At 67.2% G+C, this 15,472-nt stretch overlaps 1 protein-coding gene across 10 annotated transcripts in view; it reads left to right on the top strand.

Moving 5' to 3' along the window:
* Nucleotides 1-15,472, top strand: part of TNNT3 (troponin T3, fast skeletal type) — a 51,232-nt gene that overhangs the window by 23,017 nt on the left and 12,743 nt on the right. For 3 of the 10 annotated variants that reach the window (XR_005066748.1, XR_005066751.1, XR_005066749.1), the window contains exons 4-10: nt 1,124-1,307; nt 1,610-1,702; nt 1,919-1,962; nt 2,115-2,196; nt 4,126-4,260; nt 4,592-4,669; nt 4,820-4,925. Coding sequence is in view for 4 of the 10 variants with exons in the window: in XM_037047815.1 (XP_036903710.1) it covers nt 1,124-1,307; nt 1,610-1,702; nt 1,919-1,962; nt 2,115-2,196; nt 4,126-4,260; nt 4,592-4,669; nt 4,820-4,912 (709 nt within the window). In the remaining 6 variants the exon portion in view is untranslated. Of the gene's footprint in view, nt 1-1,123; nt 1,308-1,609; nt 1,703-1,918; nt 1,963-2,114; nt 2,197-4,125; nt 4,261-4,591; nt 4,670-4,819; nt 4,926-8,409; nt 8,809-12,618; nt 12,752-15,472 lie in introns of those variants that run through there. The other 7 variants (XM_037047819.1, XM_037047817.1, XM_037047815.1 and 4 more) reach the window with 6 other exon arrangements.

Below are 15,472 nucleotides of genomic sequence, written 5' to 3'. Positions count from 1 at the left end.
CTGGCAAACAGGGTCTCCCTTTGCCCTAAGTGTTGCCGGAACCCCAACTCTGCCGCCCCCCAAATCTAGGCCACCTCCCAGCTCCGGGCCCTCTTGCCACAGCTCTCCCCTCTCCTTCCCACACAAGCAGACCAGACGCCCACACCTCCTGAGTCTGTGCCTAGCGAGGGCCCTGGGCCTGGCTGGGCCTTCTGCCCACCAGCCCCTCCAGGCCTCAGTTTCCCCCATCTGCCTTTGTAAGTTGGTGCACACACTCTGCGTTTCTTAAGTGGGGTTGGGGCCAGCTGGGTGGCCCACTGCCCGGCTCCTTCCTCCCAGCCTGCCGCCAGCACCATCCCGCCAGCAGGGGGCGCTTTGGCACTTCGGTGGGACCCTGAGCTCTCCTCCCGGCACCCCCACACCTGCCTGGCCCTGCGTCCCCACAGCCCCACCGCGGCTGAATGGGCCCTCTGTGTGCCTGCCACTGGCTGGACCCCAGCCCACCCCGGGCGGTGGGTCTGGGTCCTGGTTGGCACGGACACCAAGGGGCCTGAAATCATGGAAAACTCGAGAATTTCCCACCTTCTTCTCCAGGTTCAGTCCCACTCAAGCGCAGAGCAGCCTGCCGCCAGCGGGCTGGCCCCCACCCCCTCAAGTGGCCAGCTGAGTGGGCCCCTCTCCTTGGGGATGCGTCCTAGCTGGGACCGGCCCTGGCCCGTCCACCAGCTGACCAACCCCCAGACCACCCACAGACCCTACCTCATTCCCACGCAACAGCCTCATCCCTGAGGCCCACTCGCCACCCACAGAGCAGGGCAGCCTCAGCCACAGGGTGGACGGGGATGGGCAGCACATGAGGCAGGGCCGGTCCACAGGGCCCAGAGACCAGCTCTAGCCTCAGCCTGTGGGTGGCCCTCCACCAGGTGGGCAGGGGTCACTGTGCATGAGTCCCAGGGACAGGGGCCGGCTGCGGGGTCCTGGCACCCACTTCCCCAAAGGTGCTATGGCTCGGGGTTTCTCAGCACTCAAGGGGCCTGACCATCCCCACCTGGCAGAGGGGCCACTGAGCCCAGGAAATAGGGAAGGACTTGGCCAGGGCAACCAAAAGACCCTCGGTCAGGCTGTGTCTCTTTTTCTCCCACAGGCCCTGTGGGGACCAGGGTGGTGACAAGCTGATCTGCACCGGAGACCTCTTGGAGGGATTGCGTCTGTGCCCCGACTCAGGGCCCCTGGAGGGGCCAGAGCCGGAGGGCACAGAGCCCGTGGGCCCCGAGGAGACCAGTCAGAGCAGCCTGGGCCCCGCAGAGGCCTGGGGGGCAGAGGAGCAGGTGACAGCAGCGACCCCCGGGGTCTGGGCTACACCTCGTCCTGCTCCCTTCGAGCCCTGTGGGCCTGGTGGGACCAGCCTGGGAGAGCTGGCACCCCTCACTCATAGTCTGGGGGGGCTTGGGGGATCCCGCTTGTTCAGGCCCTGCTGCAGAGGATTCCAGAACCAGAGCATGTTGGAATTGGGAAGGACCTGAGGCCCAGGGAGGGGAGGGAGCTGGTCCAACAAGTCCCAGGAGGGGCGGGAGGGGAGCGAAGGGGACAGTCACCGAAGTCCCAAAAACTCAATTTTTTTTGTTCTTAGCCCCAGGAATGTCAGCAGCCCAGGACACCGAGTCCCTTGGTCCTAGAGGGGACCACAGAGCCCGGCTCCCCTCCCCTGAGCCCCAGCACCAAAGTAGGTCTAGCTCCAAGCTTGCTGCCTTCTCCTCTCTCCCAGCCCGAGCAGGCCAGCCCCGGGGACAGGGGGCTCCTGCTCTTCCTTGGCCCCCCCCCGGCCCCCACCCCCACACCCCTCCCCACACCCCACATCAGACGGAGCAGCTCCAGGGCAGGGCTGGGGCCTGGGCCTCCCTTGGCTGGAAAGGCTCATGTCCCTGCTCTCGCCACGCAGCTTGCAGACAGAACTGAGTCCCTGAACCGCTGCGTCCAGAAGAGGTACGTCCGATGGCCTTCTGGGCCAAGACCCAGGGCTCTCCAAGAACAGGGTGGGGGTGGACACTTGGGGGTCTGAGGGAGCTCTCCTAGGCCTCGGTGGGTACAGAAGCCCAGTGAGGGGCACGGGGCGTGACCCTTCTCCGACCCTCCAGTAACAGTGTGAAGAGGTCCCAGCCGGCCCTGCCCGTCTCCAAGATCGAGGAGCGCCTGGAACAGTACACCCAGGCCATCGAGGTACACCCAGCACCCTCCACTGGTCTCCACTCTGTGCCTGCCGCTGTTCCCCATGCACCCCACACCCCCCCTCCACCCCACGGCCCTCCCTCCTACCAACACCTCTCCCTCCAACCCATACCCCTCCCTCCACTCTCCACCCCTCCCTCCAACCCACACCCCTCCATCCAACCAACACCCCTCCCTCCAACCCACACCCCTCCCTCCAACCAACACCCCTCCCTCCAACCAACACCCTCCATCCAACAAACATCCCTCCATCCACCCACACCCTCCATCCAACCAACACCCTCCATCCAACCCACACCCCTCCCTCCACCCCTCCCTCCAACCAACACCCTCCATCCAACCAACATCTGTCCATCCAACCAACACCCTCCATCCAACCAACACCCTCCATCCAACCAACACCCCTCCCTCCAACCCACACCCCTCCATCCAACAAACATCCCTCCATCCAACCAACAACCCTCCATCCAACCCACACCCCTCCCTCCACCCCTCCCTCCAACCAACACCCTCCATCCAACCAACATCTGTCCATCCAGCCGACACCCCTCCATCCAGCCGACACCCCTCCATCCAGCCGACACCCTCCATCCAACCAACACCCTCCATCCAACCAACACCCTCCATCCAACCCACACCCCTCCCTCCATCCCTCCCTCCAACCAACACCCTTCCATCCAACCAACACCCCTCCATCCAACCAACACCCCTCCATCCAACCAACACCCCTCCATCCAACCAACATCTGTCCATCCAGCCGACACCCCTCCATCCAGCCGACACCCTCCATCCAACCAACACCCTCCATCCAACCGACACCCTCCATCCAACCCACACCCCTCCCTCCATCCCTCCCTCCAACCAACACCCTACCATCCAACCAACACCCCTCCATCCAACCAACACCCCTCCATCCAACCAACACCCTCCATCCAACCAACACCCTCCATCCAACCAACACCCTCCATCCAACAAACATCCCTCCCTCCAACCAACACCCCTCCATCCAACCAACACCCTTCCATCCAACCAACACCCCTCCATCCAACCAACACCCTCCATCCAACCAACACCCCTCCATCCACCCACACCCTCCATCCAACCAACACCCTCCATCCAACCCACACCCCTCCTCCACCCCTCCCTCCAACCAACACCCTCCATCCAACCAACATCTGTCCATCCAACCAACACCCTCCATCCAACCAACACCCCTCATCCAACCAACACCCTCCATCCAACCAACACCCCTCCCTCCAACCCACACCCCTCCCTCCAACCAACCCCCCTCCATCCAACCAACAACCCTCCCCCCACCCCACCCCCCCCCCCCCACCCCACCCCCCCCCCCCCCCCCCCCACCCCCCACCCCACACCCCTCCCTCCACCCTCCACCCTCCACCCCTCCATCCAACCAACATCCCTCCATCCAACCAACACCCCTCCATCCAACCAACACCCTCCATCCAACCAACACCCTCCATCCAACCAACACCCTCCATCCAACCAACACCCTCCATCCAACCAACATCTGTCCATCCAGCCGACACCCCTCCATCCAACCAACATCTGTCCATCCAGCCGACACTCCTCCATCCAGCCGACACCCCTCCATCCACCCCACACTCCCAGACCCAGTGCCCTCTTGCTCACCCGCTCCCTCCAGCTCGGTGCCGGGAGCAGCAGGAGGGCTGTCTGGGCCTCCTGCCCCGGCGCTACCCAGGCGCCCCGGAACCAGATGTTTCACCACTGCAGTGGACGGAGGCGCAGGCCTCCACCTGGAATACTCCACATTGCCCCGCGCAGGGAGCGCAGTGCTGAGGGGACAGGGACACAGCAACTGTCTCTGTGTGCTGGTGGCTCTCACATGGGCCTCGGATGGGTCCACTGAAGTGGCCACGGGCCCTGTCTCCTCTGCAGACTGCCGGCCGGACCCCCAAGTTGGCCCGGCAGCCCTCCATCGAGTTGCCCAGCATGACCGTGGCGAGCACCAAGAGCCGGTGGGAGATGGGAGAGGTGCAGGCTCAGTCTGCGGCCAAGGGCCCCTCCTGCAAGGTAGGACCCTTCCGGGCGAGGCTGGGCTCCTCTGGGAGGCACATGTGAGGCCCTGCAAGCATGAGTGTGGGCACACAGAGCCCCAGGGGGGCTGCGGGAGCCGAGGTTCACCAGGCTGGCCCTGAGTAGGGGTGGCTGCGTGGAGAAGGCCGCTGGGCCGAGGGAAGGTCGCAGGTGCCCCCCGCCCACCCCTGCCTCTCCCTTGCCCTCAGACAAGAAGGCAGGCGGGCAGGCAGGCCCCAGCCCCCTGCCAGGTGAGGCAGGAGAGGGGGGCCTGGGGCCTGGAACCCCCCAGGCTGCGGTCTGCAGCTGTCCCTCCTTCCGCCCCCAGGACATTGTAGCTGGGGACATGAGCAAGAAGAACCTCTGGGAACAGAAAGGAGACCCCAAGACACCCACGGCAGCTAAGGTAGAGTTTAAATGGGGTTGATGTGGGAGGCGTGGGCCCAGCAGGCAAAAGTTCAGAGGGCCAGTTCTCAGTAAACCTAAGAGGGCTTCCTGGAGGCAGCACCGGCCCCCTTCTGCCATGTTCACCTTGGCTCTCGGCCTCCTTCCCCAGCAGAGCACCCCATCCGGGAAGAGGTACAAATTTGTGGCCACGGGACACGGGAAGTACGAGAAGGTGCTGATGGATGAGGGCGCAGAACCCTAGGCCTCCCCTCTCGGTGAGTCCAAGACGCTGCCAGCAGGGTTGTGTGGTGTGTGTCCCAGGAGCACGGTGGCATAGACGGGGCCTGCTCACCGGTGTTAGTGGCTACAGAGGAGCCGTGAGGGCCTGAGGGCCTGCCTCAGAGCCGGCCAGAACCCAGACCCCGCTGGGTCCTGCACCCCTGGAGGCTCTCCCGCGCCCCATCTTCCACCCGGACCCCTTCCTCCCTGGGCCTCCGTCCTGCTTGACCCTTCCCTGAGGGGGCAGTTCAAACCTCCCTTCTGGGAAGAGGTCACAGCATCCCAACTGGCCATCTCCGGCCACTTCAGGGCTGGTACTGGGGGAGGTCGGCAGGACCACAGACGGAACCCTGGGGTCTCAGGCCCCGCCGTGGCAGGCTGAGGTTCTGGCCCTCCTGCTCCATCGGGGGCCTCTGTGGTCCCTACTGCCCGCCCCATGAGCGGGCGTGGAGTCAGAAAGCGACACGCTGCTGCAGTGTGGCACTTTTATTCATGGCCTGGGTCCCAGGATCCACGCAGAGCAACCCGCTGTGTCCTGGGGCGGGTGGGGCGGCCAGCCCCCTTCCATTCTGCTTCCCCTCCTGAGTCCTGTCCAGGGCTGTGGCCCAGGGTCTCCCCAAAGACCTCCCTCTTCCATTGCCCACAGCGTCCAGGGGCCAAGCCTGGCCCTCCCTCACCCCAGCCCCCAGGCCTCCCTGGGCACCCGGCGGGCACCAGTGTGAGGTCAGCCCTGCCAGTGCCCTGCCTCACAGTGCGCCCAGGCACTTCCCTTCCTACTGTGAGCCCCCACACCCTGCCCCCCCCCCAAACACAAAACAGCCTCCTCCCGATCCACCTGCTCCAGCCTCACCCCACCTCCCCTGGCCCTCGCGCTCCTGGGCGCCAACCTGTTGCTCCCCACGGCCCCACCACTGCCAGGCTCCCTCGGCCTCCACCGGCCCCTCCTGAGCCCACCCGGCCCTGCTCCGTTCTTCCGTGGCTGCGGCCCCTGCCCGGCCCCTGGACCCAAGCCTGGGGCTGCCCCAGCTGCCATTCAGTGGAGCCTCCAGCCGGCCGCCGTGCGGTTGAAGTTCCTGGGCTGGGGGCTCCGCTCCAGGACCACCGAGGGGGTCATGGGAGGGGGCCGGGGGGCCGCCTCCTGCAGCTTCCGGGCATTAAATCGAGGCCGGCACAGGTAGGGCAGGCGGCCAAGGCTGGGCCAGGCGCACACCTCATCCCGGGGCTCCGCCAGGCTCCTTTGAGACTCGGCCACCGCCATGCGGTACAGCACCGCGTCCCACAGCCCAGAGGCCCTGGAGGCGGGGGGCCGGGGGGCCGGTTTGGTAGGCGTCTGGGGTGCTGGGCTGGCAGGGGCAGGTACCCCCTGCTCCGTCCGCTCGGGGCTCTGGTCGGGCCCCGGAAGTGGCAACTCATTCACCTCGTCCATCAGCTGCTTCTTCAGGCGCATCCAGCCACTGAGCTGGGGCTTGGATGCAGCTTTGGGGGTGGGGCAGGCTCTGGGGTCTGACGGTGAGGTGGGGGGCAAGGCCCCTGGAAGGCTAGAGACCGGCTCAGCCCCCGAAGCAGGGCCAGCCACGGGGGGATCCTCCAGGCGCTTGGCTTCGGGGGCCGCAGGGGCCAGCCTGTGAGGTAAGGGTCCCGGAGAGCGACAGGTGGGGGCAATGGGGACAACCACCCGGGGCCTGACCTCTCTGTGTCCTGAAGGCTGGGAGCCAGGGGGTGGCCTGGGCACAGGGGGTGCCTCGGGCCGGGGCCTGCCACCCTGGGCCCCAGTAGGAAGGGGGCGGATGTGGGCTACTGGGATGGAGGGCTGGGCTCCAGGGGGGCGAAGGGCTGAGTCTCTGTCCTGGCCACCAGGCCCCCCATCTGGGCCCCTCTGGAGGAGCTCAGGGGTCTCAGCTTGTGGGGACAGCCCCAGCGGGAGCTGTGCCTGGCTGGAGTGAGCAGCCCCAGCCGTGGGGACTGAGGCCTGGGCCCAGGTGGGCTCTGGGGCTGGGGTCTCAGAGGGCTGGAGCCCCAGGGTCGCGATGTGCGTGGCCAGGCTCCTGTGCTGGGTGAAGCTGAAGGAGAGTGTGGACTTCTGCAGCGGTGATGCCACGTGGTGGATGACAGGGGTGTGGGAGAGGGTGGCCACCATGCAAGGAGCCTCGGCTGGGCCCCGGGCTGGGGGCTCCTGGTCGTGGCTGGCCTCACTCACCGGGGACAGGGAGGCACGGAAAGTCCCCAGCGGGGCGGAGGGCCCGGCTCCGGCGGTCTTCCTCTGGGCTGCCTTCCGCAGCAGTCTCTGCAGACGCAGGTTGTCCTTCGAGGGCTTCGGGAGCAGGGGGGGCGGGGCTCCTGGGGGCCCCTGGGGGCATGGGCCATCCGCGTTGGGGGGCGTGGGAGCCGCCACGACGGGCATTGCTGCACTCTGCGGTGGTGGGGGGGGTCAGCCGTCAGCCAGCCCTGCCCACCCCTCAACACCACCTTGTCCCCGGAGAGAGGGGCATGCGGAACCCCGTTGTCTGTGGGGACCCTAGGCCCGGGGGGGGGGGCCGCTGTTTCCCGCTCCCCGTGGCTCTGGCCATGTCTGTCCACATCAGCAGCCCTGTGTGGGCGGCCCCACCATCCTCGGGTGAGAAACCAGCCCGCAGAGGCCCGAGTCACTGGTGGGTGACGGACGAGGGCTGGAATGCAGCCAGGGCCGGGACACCCACAGGCCGGCTCCAAGTGGGGGGCACGTGCTGGGCCAGGCGCCCGCCAGGGCAGGAAGCCCGCCCGCCCGCAGACACGTGAGGGGCGCCGGGCCGTCGCCAGCTGACCACAGGCCGGGCTGCTGCAAGCCGGCAGCGAGGGCGGCGGCCAGGGGCTCCGGGGCCCGGGCTGCATCATCAGAGGTCGACTGGCCTGGAGGTGGGAGCAATTTTCGCTGAGCTATGCTAAAAGGGTCTTCCCGCGGACCTCCTGGCCGGGGTGGTCCCCGCCAAGCCACCCGCCCCGGTTTCTGGGTGCCACGTGCCTGCGGGGACATTGACAAACGGTGTCTGGCCGGACCCACGGCCACCAGGGTTGGGGTGGAGGGAGGCCCAGCCGCTGGCCGGGTGGGCAGAAGTGGATGGGCCTGGGGAGGCGTCCGAGGGGGCTGCCCTGGAGCTCCCTATGGGCTGCCGTCTGCCTCTGCGGGGGCCGGGACCCCAGCAACCACAGGAACCCCGGGTCTGTCTCTGGGGGGCTGACAGGCCTGCAGGTGGACAGGTGGCCTTCATTCCATTGGCTCGGCCCCCTCTGCGCAGCGCCCAGGGTGCCAGGGCCCAGCCTCAGGTAGCAGGCTCCCCGGGGTGGGGGCAGAGGCAGAGCCTCGGCCCCTGGAGCCTGGAGGCCTCTCTGGGCGGTGCTGCGAGCGAGGGCTGTGCAGTGCCCCGGGCCCCTCAGCCACCGGCCGCCAGAGAGAGGCTGGGGCCTGGGACTGCGGCCTCACGCCGCCCCCACCCTGTGTTTCAGCGTCCTGAGGCCTAGCGCCGCAGGCTGCCATCTCCTGCTGCGCGCCCCCTCCACGCTCCCAGGGGGCGTCCACCCGATGCCCACCCCCACCCCGCTGAAGACGCTGCTGCCCTCGGCCCGCCTGGCTGCCCGCACCCCTCCACGAGCTGCCGCCTCTGTCCCCTGTGCTCCCTTGCCTGCCGGCTCTGCCTCTCACAGCCGGGGAGGGGAGGGGTTCTCCCTGGTGCCTGGCCATGGGGACTGTCCCCACAGAGGCCAAGCACTGCTGACAGGTGCAGCCCGGGCAGGGACAGGGTGCCCGACTGGCCTCATCTCCGCCGGGAACCACCAAGGCCGGGGCCGCCCCGCCCCGCGCTTGCTGCCCTCTGTCATGCACAATAAAGCTCTTTCTGTCCCCACGCGCTGGCCCTTCGGTGCTCACTCAATGGGGGAGTGACAAGGGAGCAGGGCAGCGAAGGCCACTCCCTGGCATGGCACCGGCCCCAGGCCTCCGGCCTCCAACACCATCCTGTCCACGGCTTCGGGTTTGACTCTGGCCTCCGAGGCCTGCGCTGGCCGGGGTGGGGCGCACACGCGGGCGGGGTTCCGCCAGCTCTTCCAGAGGGTATGGGAGGCCCCCTCCCTGCCCAGCCCCAGGGGAACTTCAGGGTGCCCGAGACAGGCTGTGCTTCTGGCCTGGCTGTGCACCCCCAAAGACAAGATCTGCTTTGCTCATTGAAGGTTCGGTGGGTGGACAGATGGGTGAATGGTGGACGGATGATGGGTGGACAGATGGATGGAAGGATGGGTGGGCGGCTGGAGGAGTAGGTGGAAAGGTGGATGTGTAAATGGATGGAGGGTGAATGAAGAAAAAGAGGGAGGGAGGGAGGGAAATGGCGAACGTGAGAACGGACGTGCAATAATGAGTGGTTAGGTGGGTGGATGGAGGGACGGATGGACGGGTGGATGGGAGGACAGGCGGACGGGTGGAAGGATGTGTGGAGGAATGAGAGCCAGGTGGGCAGGAAATAGTCTGTGAAGAGGAAATGGGCTTGGGGGAAGGCAGGCAGATGAATGTGTGTTCCACAGGACACGGGGGTGGGCTGGGCTGGGGAAAGACGGATGGTGGGTGGATGGGGGTGATGAAAGAGAGGGTGGGGGAGGGAAATAACCAACGTGAGCACGGGCCGACAAGAACAAATGGGTGGGTGGGCGAGCGGACACGGTGTGAGGTGGGAGACGGAGTGAGACGCCCCAGCTCGCCCCCCTCTCTCCAGGCCTGCACACAGGTCTGACTTTGGGCCCCACCCTGCCCCCCAGCATCTGGGGAGCCCCCCCCCACAGACCGGCTCCAGGGCCAGGTCCACTCAGAGCCTCTGAGGTCCGACCTCCCAACAACAGAATGAAAACTGCACAGCCCGGAAGGGTTGGAGCCCAAAAGGTCACGGCCACCTTTCTCACTCTGACCCACCTTGGCGGCGGTGTTGGGGACACGGTGCCTTCTCCCTTCCTGGAGCAGGATGGGACACCAGCTGTGGACAGCAGGACAACAGGCAGAGGCAGTGACCGGGACCAGAGGGGCAAGCCCAGAGGCTGGGGGTGGGTGAGAGGCTGGGGGCACCAGCCCCTGGTCCCTGAACCCCCCACAGCTGCAGCGCTGCAGGCCCTGGGTTCGGCGCCTGCCCCCACTGAGGCCAAGAGGCTCAGAGGCCTGCTGTTCCCCGCCATCTGCCCTCCTGCCTGAGAGGCCTCACGTAGAACACTTGCTCCCCGCTGCGGGCCCCAGAGCACCCCCCCCATGGGACTCAGAGGAAGCCTGACCTCCAGACCACCCAGGGTGTGTGGGATGCCACAGGGGGCCGAGAGTAAGCGGCATCCGCAGCTTCTCCCAGGACCTGGTGGAGCCGCAGCGCCCAGGGCCAGGCCAGCTTCAGGGCAGGCTGGCACCCGAGGACGCCCAGGCCAGCCCAGCGCTCCCAGCAAAAGGTCAATCTCCCTCGGGCCCCGCTACCCCCAGTGAAGTGCACTGAGGGCCAGGCCGTGATCAAGGGACCCCTGCCCTCCCTGCTATCCTGGGGGTCACTCCCAAGGACAGCTGGAACCAAAGGACTCTGAGGGGGGTGCCTCTCCCTGGCTCCACCTGGCCCTGTCAACGTTGCAAGCCCACACCGCACCATCCCTGGAATGAGACCCCGTCTGCCATCGATCCTCAAACTCTTCCTGGGGTGAAGGCTAGTCCCCCAGCCCAGCCCCATGCCCTCCTCCAGCGCCCCGCCAGGGCCTGGCCAAGGGCCCTGCCCTGTCTCGGCCCACCCCAGCCTGGCCAGATGGGGGACGGTGCACATTACCTGCCGTAGGCCCTGGGTGGCCGGCCGCCTGCCTGTCCGGCAATTCCCGCCGGTGCTGCCCCGCTGTGCCGCAGGCCCGTCACCTAAGGGGAGGCCGCTGAGACCCAAAATAAAACCCGCCCGACCCTCTGACCTCAGCGCTGGCTCTCTGGCTCTGCCACTCATGGGGAAGCACCTGCCAGAGGCCAAGGCCCTGAGCAGGCATCCACCCTCCTCTGCTGGTGGCGTGGGGACACTGCAGGGCACCCCTGGAGCACCCTGGGCCCGGGGTGGAGGGGGGGGCGTGGCGGCGGAGGCTCCTGGGAGTCCAGCCTGCACAGTCTGAGTCGGGCTGGGCCCACGGGGCCTCCCAGGCTGAGCACCAGCCCAGCCTGTAGAGACAGCCGGCCGCCTCCCGACACGGTCCCCAGGTCTCTGTCGGCAGAGCGAGGGGGACCGGCCCGAGAAGGCACCGTGGGGGTGACAAGCAGGGCAGCCCCAGGAGCCACTCAGAGGCCTGACAAGGAGCCTGTTGGCAGAAAGCAGATTGAACGCGCCCAAGGGTCAGGGCTGTGTGTGGCCCACCAAGTCCCTGCGGTCCAGGGTGCTAGGGACCTCGGCAGGCCGAGGAACTCCAGGCTCTGACCAGGGGTGCGGGGAAGACCCCATCCACTCTCGCCTCGGGGGCATTCGGAAGAGTTAGGCGGGGGAGGGCTCCGCCGGCCTCCCCCGCTCTGTCACCACGGGCCAGTCCCTGCCCTTCTAGGCTTCTCGTGGCCTTATCTCCAGCTTGCAGGGATTGGATGAGGTGCAACAAAAACCTTCCAGAAAGCTCTGAGGACCCAGAGGGGGCACAGAGCAGGGAGGAGCTGGGGCACGGGAGCGGGCAGCTGGTCCCCCTGACGTCCCTGACCCCGAGGCCCAGAGGGCAGGAGCCTCCTATGAGCCTCTTGGGACCCGCCCCCGTCCTGGGTGCCAGCCCGATAGCCACCATCCTGGATGAGGTCACTCCCTAGACCCACCATCTGCCCTTGGCCGGCCCCTCCTCCGGGCCCAGGGAGTCTGGGAAGAGGGGCCAGGTTGTTCTCACCCCGCTCCGTGCCTCGGTTTCCCTGATTTCAGGGACAGGGCCAAGGAGCGTGCAGTCTCACAGGAGAGCACGGGGGCCACAAGAGGCCCAAGCAAGATGTCTGAAAGGAAAGGGGGTCCACGGGCGTGTGGCCAAGCCCATTGAGCGGGGAGAGAGGCCTGCAGGGCTGGGGCCCCCAACTGGGAGCCCTGGACTCACTGCCTTGGGGTGGCCCCTGGCTGCACGAGGCACCGGACTGGGGGCGGATGCCAGCCCCCCACAGCTGGACTTCTTTCTCTTGCCCGAGTAGCCTGCCTGCCCTAGCGTGTCTGCCTGAAGGACGAGGACTGGCCTCGGTGTGGCTCCGCTGTGACAGGATGTGGCCAAGCGCCTGGGGTCCCCTGGTCCACTGGAAGCCCCGGGCCCTGGCCCTTCCTCTGATGGGTCAGGCAGGTGGGCCAGGATAAAGCGTGACTCGACCTGGCCGTGCAGCCCCTTCCCTGGGCACAGCACCCCCACCGGTCCCTCAGACGGAGGGGCAGCTGGGAGGGGGGCCAGGGACCATAGCTCTGGGGACCCCACAGCAGGCTGGCCCGAGGGGATCGTGTGCGGTGTCTCTGGGCCACCCAACACCTCCCTTCAACCTCCTCAGCCACCAGGAATGTGCCGCTGTTCGGGGGGGGGGGGTGGTAAAAATAGAAGCTGACACCACCCTGGGGGAGGGGGCAGATGCGGTCTCCTCCGCAGACGCGTCCCCCAGCCTCAGCTCCTTGGGCCTCCTCCTCGGGTATTCCTATACTTGGTAAGGGGCCCGCAAGGGCACAGCCTGGCCCGCCCGCCCCTGGCCAGTGGGCTGCTGGGAAAGATCGGATGTCACTATAACACGAGGGTGTGTGCCCGAGGGGGCAGTGCCTGAGACGGTCGTGTCCACAGGGACAGCCAGCCCTTTCTCCGGACTCAGCCGCAGGTGGGTATGGCCGCCAGCCACAAGCATCGAAGGCCCCTTCAGGCCCCGGGGCGCTGTGGGTCCCGGACGCTGGGCCCCAAGCGTCTCAGTTCTAAGCATGGCGGCTGGGAGAACCCAGGGAGCCTTCCCAGGGGCTAGGGGCTGGCACTGCGGGCCAGTGTTCTCTGGACATGCGAACGACTCGGAAGAGGCCTTTCCGAGCCAGAGCACAGGGGCAGTGGAGGCCTGAGGAGGAAAGTGGGGCCTCCGGGAAGGCTCAGGGGTGCGAGGGCTGCCCCGAGGCGGGAGCTGAGAGAGCGGGGGCGGGTGGGGGGGGTCTGCTGCCCGGAGCACCTGTGCCTGCGGCAGCACACTCAGCCCCAGGCGCCTCCCCAGGGCGGCCCAGTGACTGTGGCCTCTCGTGCCGCCATTTGGACAGACGAGGACCAAGGCGGGGGCTCGTTCTATTCGCCCTGGGACAGTGCCTGGGCCAGGTGGGCAGGGCCCTGCGTGAAGGACGGGGGTGAACAGGACCTAGGTGGCTGGGGTGGGGGTCGGGGCAGAGGAAAAAGGGCGCCAGACCTCTGTCCTGCAGCCCAGGACGAGGACGCCCACCCCTGCAGAACCTGGAGCAGCACCACCCTGAGGGGCCCTGCGCAAGCCCTGGCCCTTCCTAGCGCCCCATCGGGTCTGGGCCCAGACCCGGCGCCCTCTCCGTCAGCTCCCTCTCGAGTGCCCTCAGCCGTCCTGGGAGGAGATGGGCGAGGAGCCTCTGCCAGAGGGGACCAGCCGGAGGAGGGGGACGTGCTCCGGGGCCCACAGCCAGGGACTGGTTGGGCCTCTTGCCCCCCCACCCCCACCCTGCTGCATCAGGTCACCTGGGAAGGAGGATGTGTGTCCCAAGGGAGGCGACCTTGCAGGCTGTGCTCCCCCCTACCCCCCCCCCCCGAGGGCAGGACACTGGGCAGACCTCTGGTTCCCCTCCCAGCTGTCACAATGCCAGGCCCTGGCCCTGAGCACTCCCCACCCTCAGCCCCTTCCCCACGGGCGGGAGGCGGGGGGCACGGAGCAGCCCCGGGAAGGGGGGTGGCTGTCCACTGCACTTGGTGGAGGAGCAGGGGCCTGGAGGGGCCTCAGTTTCCCCACTTGGAGAGTGAGTCGTTGCTGCCTCCCATTGCAAGGGACCTCTAGGAGAGCCCTGCCCGGGGTTTCGGGAATCCTCCTCCGTGCCCCTCCAATGTCAGCCCAGAAGGACCAAGGAGCTCTGGCTGGCCTGGGAGACCCGGGGGGGTGGGGGTTCGGGGCAGGGAGGAGAGCTGGCCTGGCCAAAACCTGAGTAGGCAGCTGCCTGGCAGCCCCCCTCCCATCGTCTTGGGTTTCTGGGCAGAGGAGTCTTGGCCGATTTGGGCACCTATTTCTGGACACCTCAGCTGCTACTGGCTCCTTAAAAATAGCCCACCCTGGGTTCAGGCCGTGACCGCCCCCTCTCAAGGAAGCCGACAGGTGTTGGGCACTACCAGGGGAGAGGTGGGCACAGCAGGGGGGGCCAGGCTCTCACTAGTCCTCCACAGAGGGGCCTCAAGGGTGGGGTGTGGAGCCTGGGGCAGGGAGGCCAGGGGAGCCATGAGACACCCCCCCCCACTGTAGACAAGGCTGGGGGGCTGTAACTCAGGGGGCGGCGGAATCCAGGAGGAGACTCGGGGGCGGGGAGGGCTTGGCGCCTGGAGGGGCCCTCGGAGCCGCGCTGGTTAATGGTGCGTGGAGCCCGGGCTGCTCTGGGAAAGTCCGCATTCCTGACTGAGGCTTTGCAGGGCCTCTCCCACCTCGGCGATGCAGCGTGGGCGCATTTTTCGGTGATGAACGCCTGTGTTTCTCGCTCAGCACTCCCGGCTTTGGGGGGAGGTGTGCTGTGACTATTGTCTTCAAGTGGGTTGTCACGAACCCAGTCGTCCGAAGCCCCTGGCCCGTGATCGTGCAGCCACTCTGGGGGTTCCCAGGCCCTGCTGCCCCCTGCCCCCCCCCCCGGCGTGTGCAGTGGCCAGCTCACCGGAAAACCGTCCTCGAGCACCCTGGCCCGACGCCGGCCGCACCTGGACACGTGTGGCCTGGGCACAGAGCTTCCTGCAGACGTTGACATGTTCAAGAGCATGCACAGGGCCTGGGAAAGCGGGCGGGGGCGTCCCGCTCGGCTCTGCAGACCACATGTGCGGGGGACACGTAGGGAAGCAACCCCCCTCCGTCCCCATGAGCTCCAGGCTCACGCTGCTGCCTGGTGGAATGAGGGACAGGCAGGGGGAACAGCTGGTGGGCTCCTGTGACTTGGGAAGAGGGGTCTGCAGAGGGCTGTGGGGACCCGCAGGGGACCCCAGGGCTCTTGAAAGAGAACGTGAATCTTTGCAGGAATGTGTGGGTCAGAGGAGGGAGTTTGGCACGGACAGCAGGAACATGGGCTCTCGTGGGGACGGTGGGGCGGGAGGCCAGGGAGCCCCCACCTCGGCCTCAGGGTGGAGACCACCAAGAGCAAATGGGAGCCAGCCAGAGCAGGCCTTGTACCACGTCCAGGGCAGCCTGGACGGCCTCCCTGGCTCGGACACGCACCGCCCTCCTCGGGGAGCACTTGAGAAAGCATGTCAGCCGAAGTGGGGGAGGGGGCGGCGCCGCAACCTCCCCACATCCTGTCCGGCTCTGGGATTCCAAACTTCGGGCTGGAGCCAGGGCAGGAAGAGGAGGGGGCAGATCTGA

The sequence above is a fragment of the Sturnira hondurensis genome, unplaced genomic scaffold, assembly GCF_014824575.4.
Source record: "Sturnira hondurensis isolate 20B ecotype Veracruz unplaced genomic scaffold, ASM1482457v3 Scaffold0006383, whole genome shotgun sequence".
In the NCBI taxonomy this organism is placed as follows: Eukaryota; Metazoa; Chordata; class Mammalia; order Chiroptera; family Phyllostomidae; genus Sturnira; species Sturnira hondurensis.
This window is presented reverse-complemented; position numbering and strand designations above follow the sequence as displayed.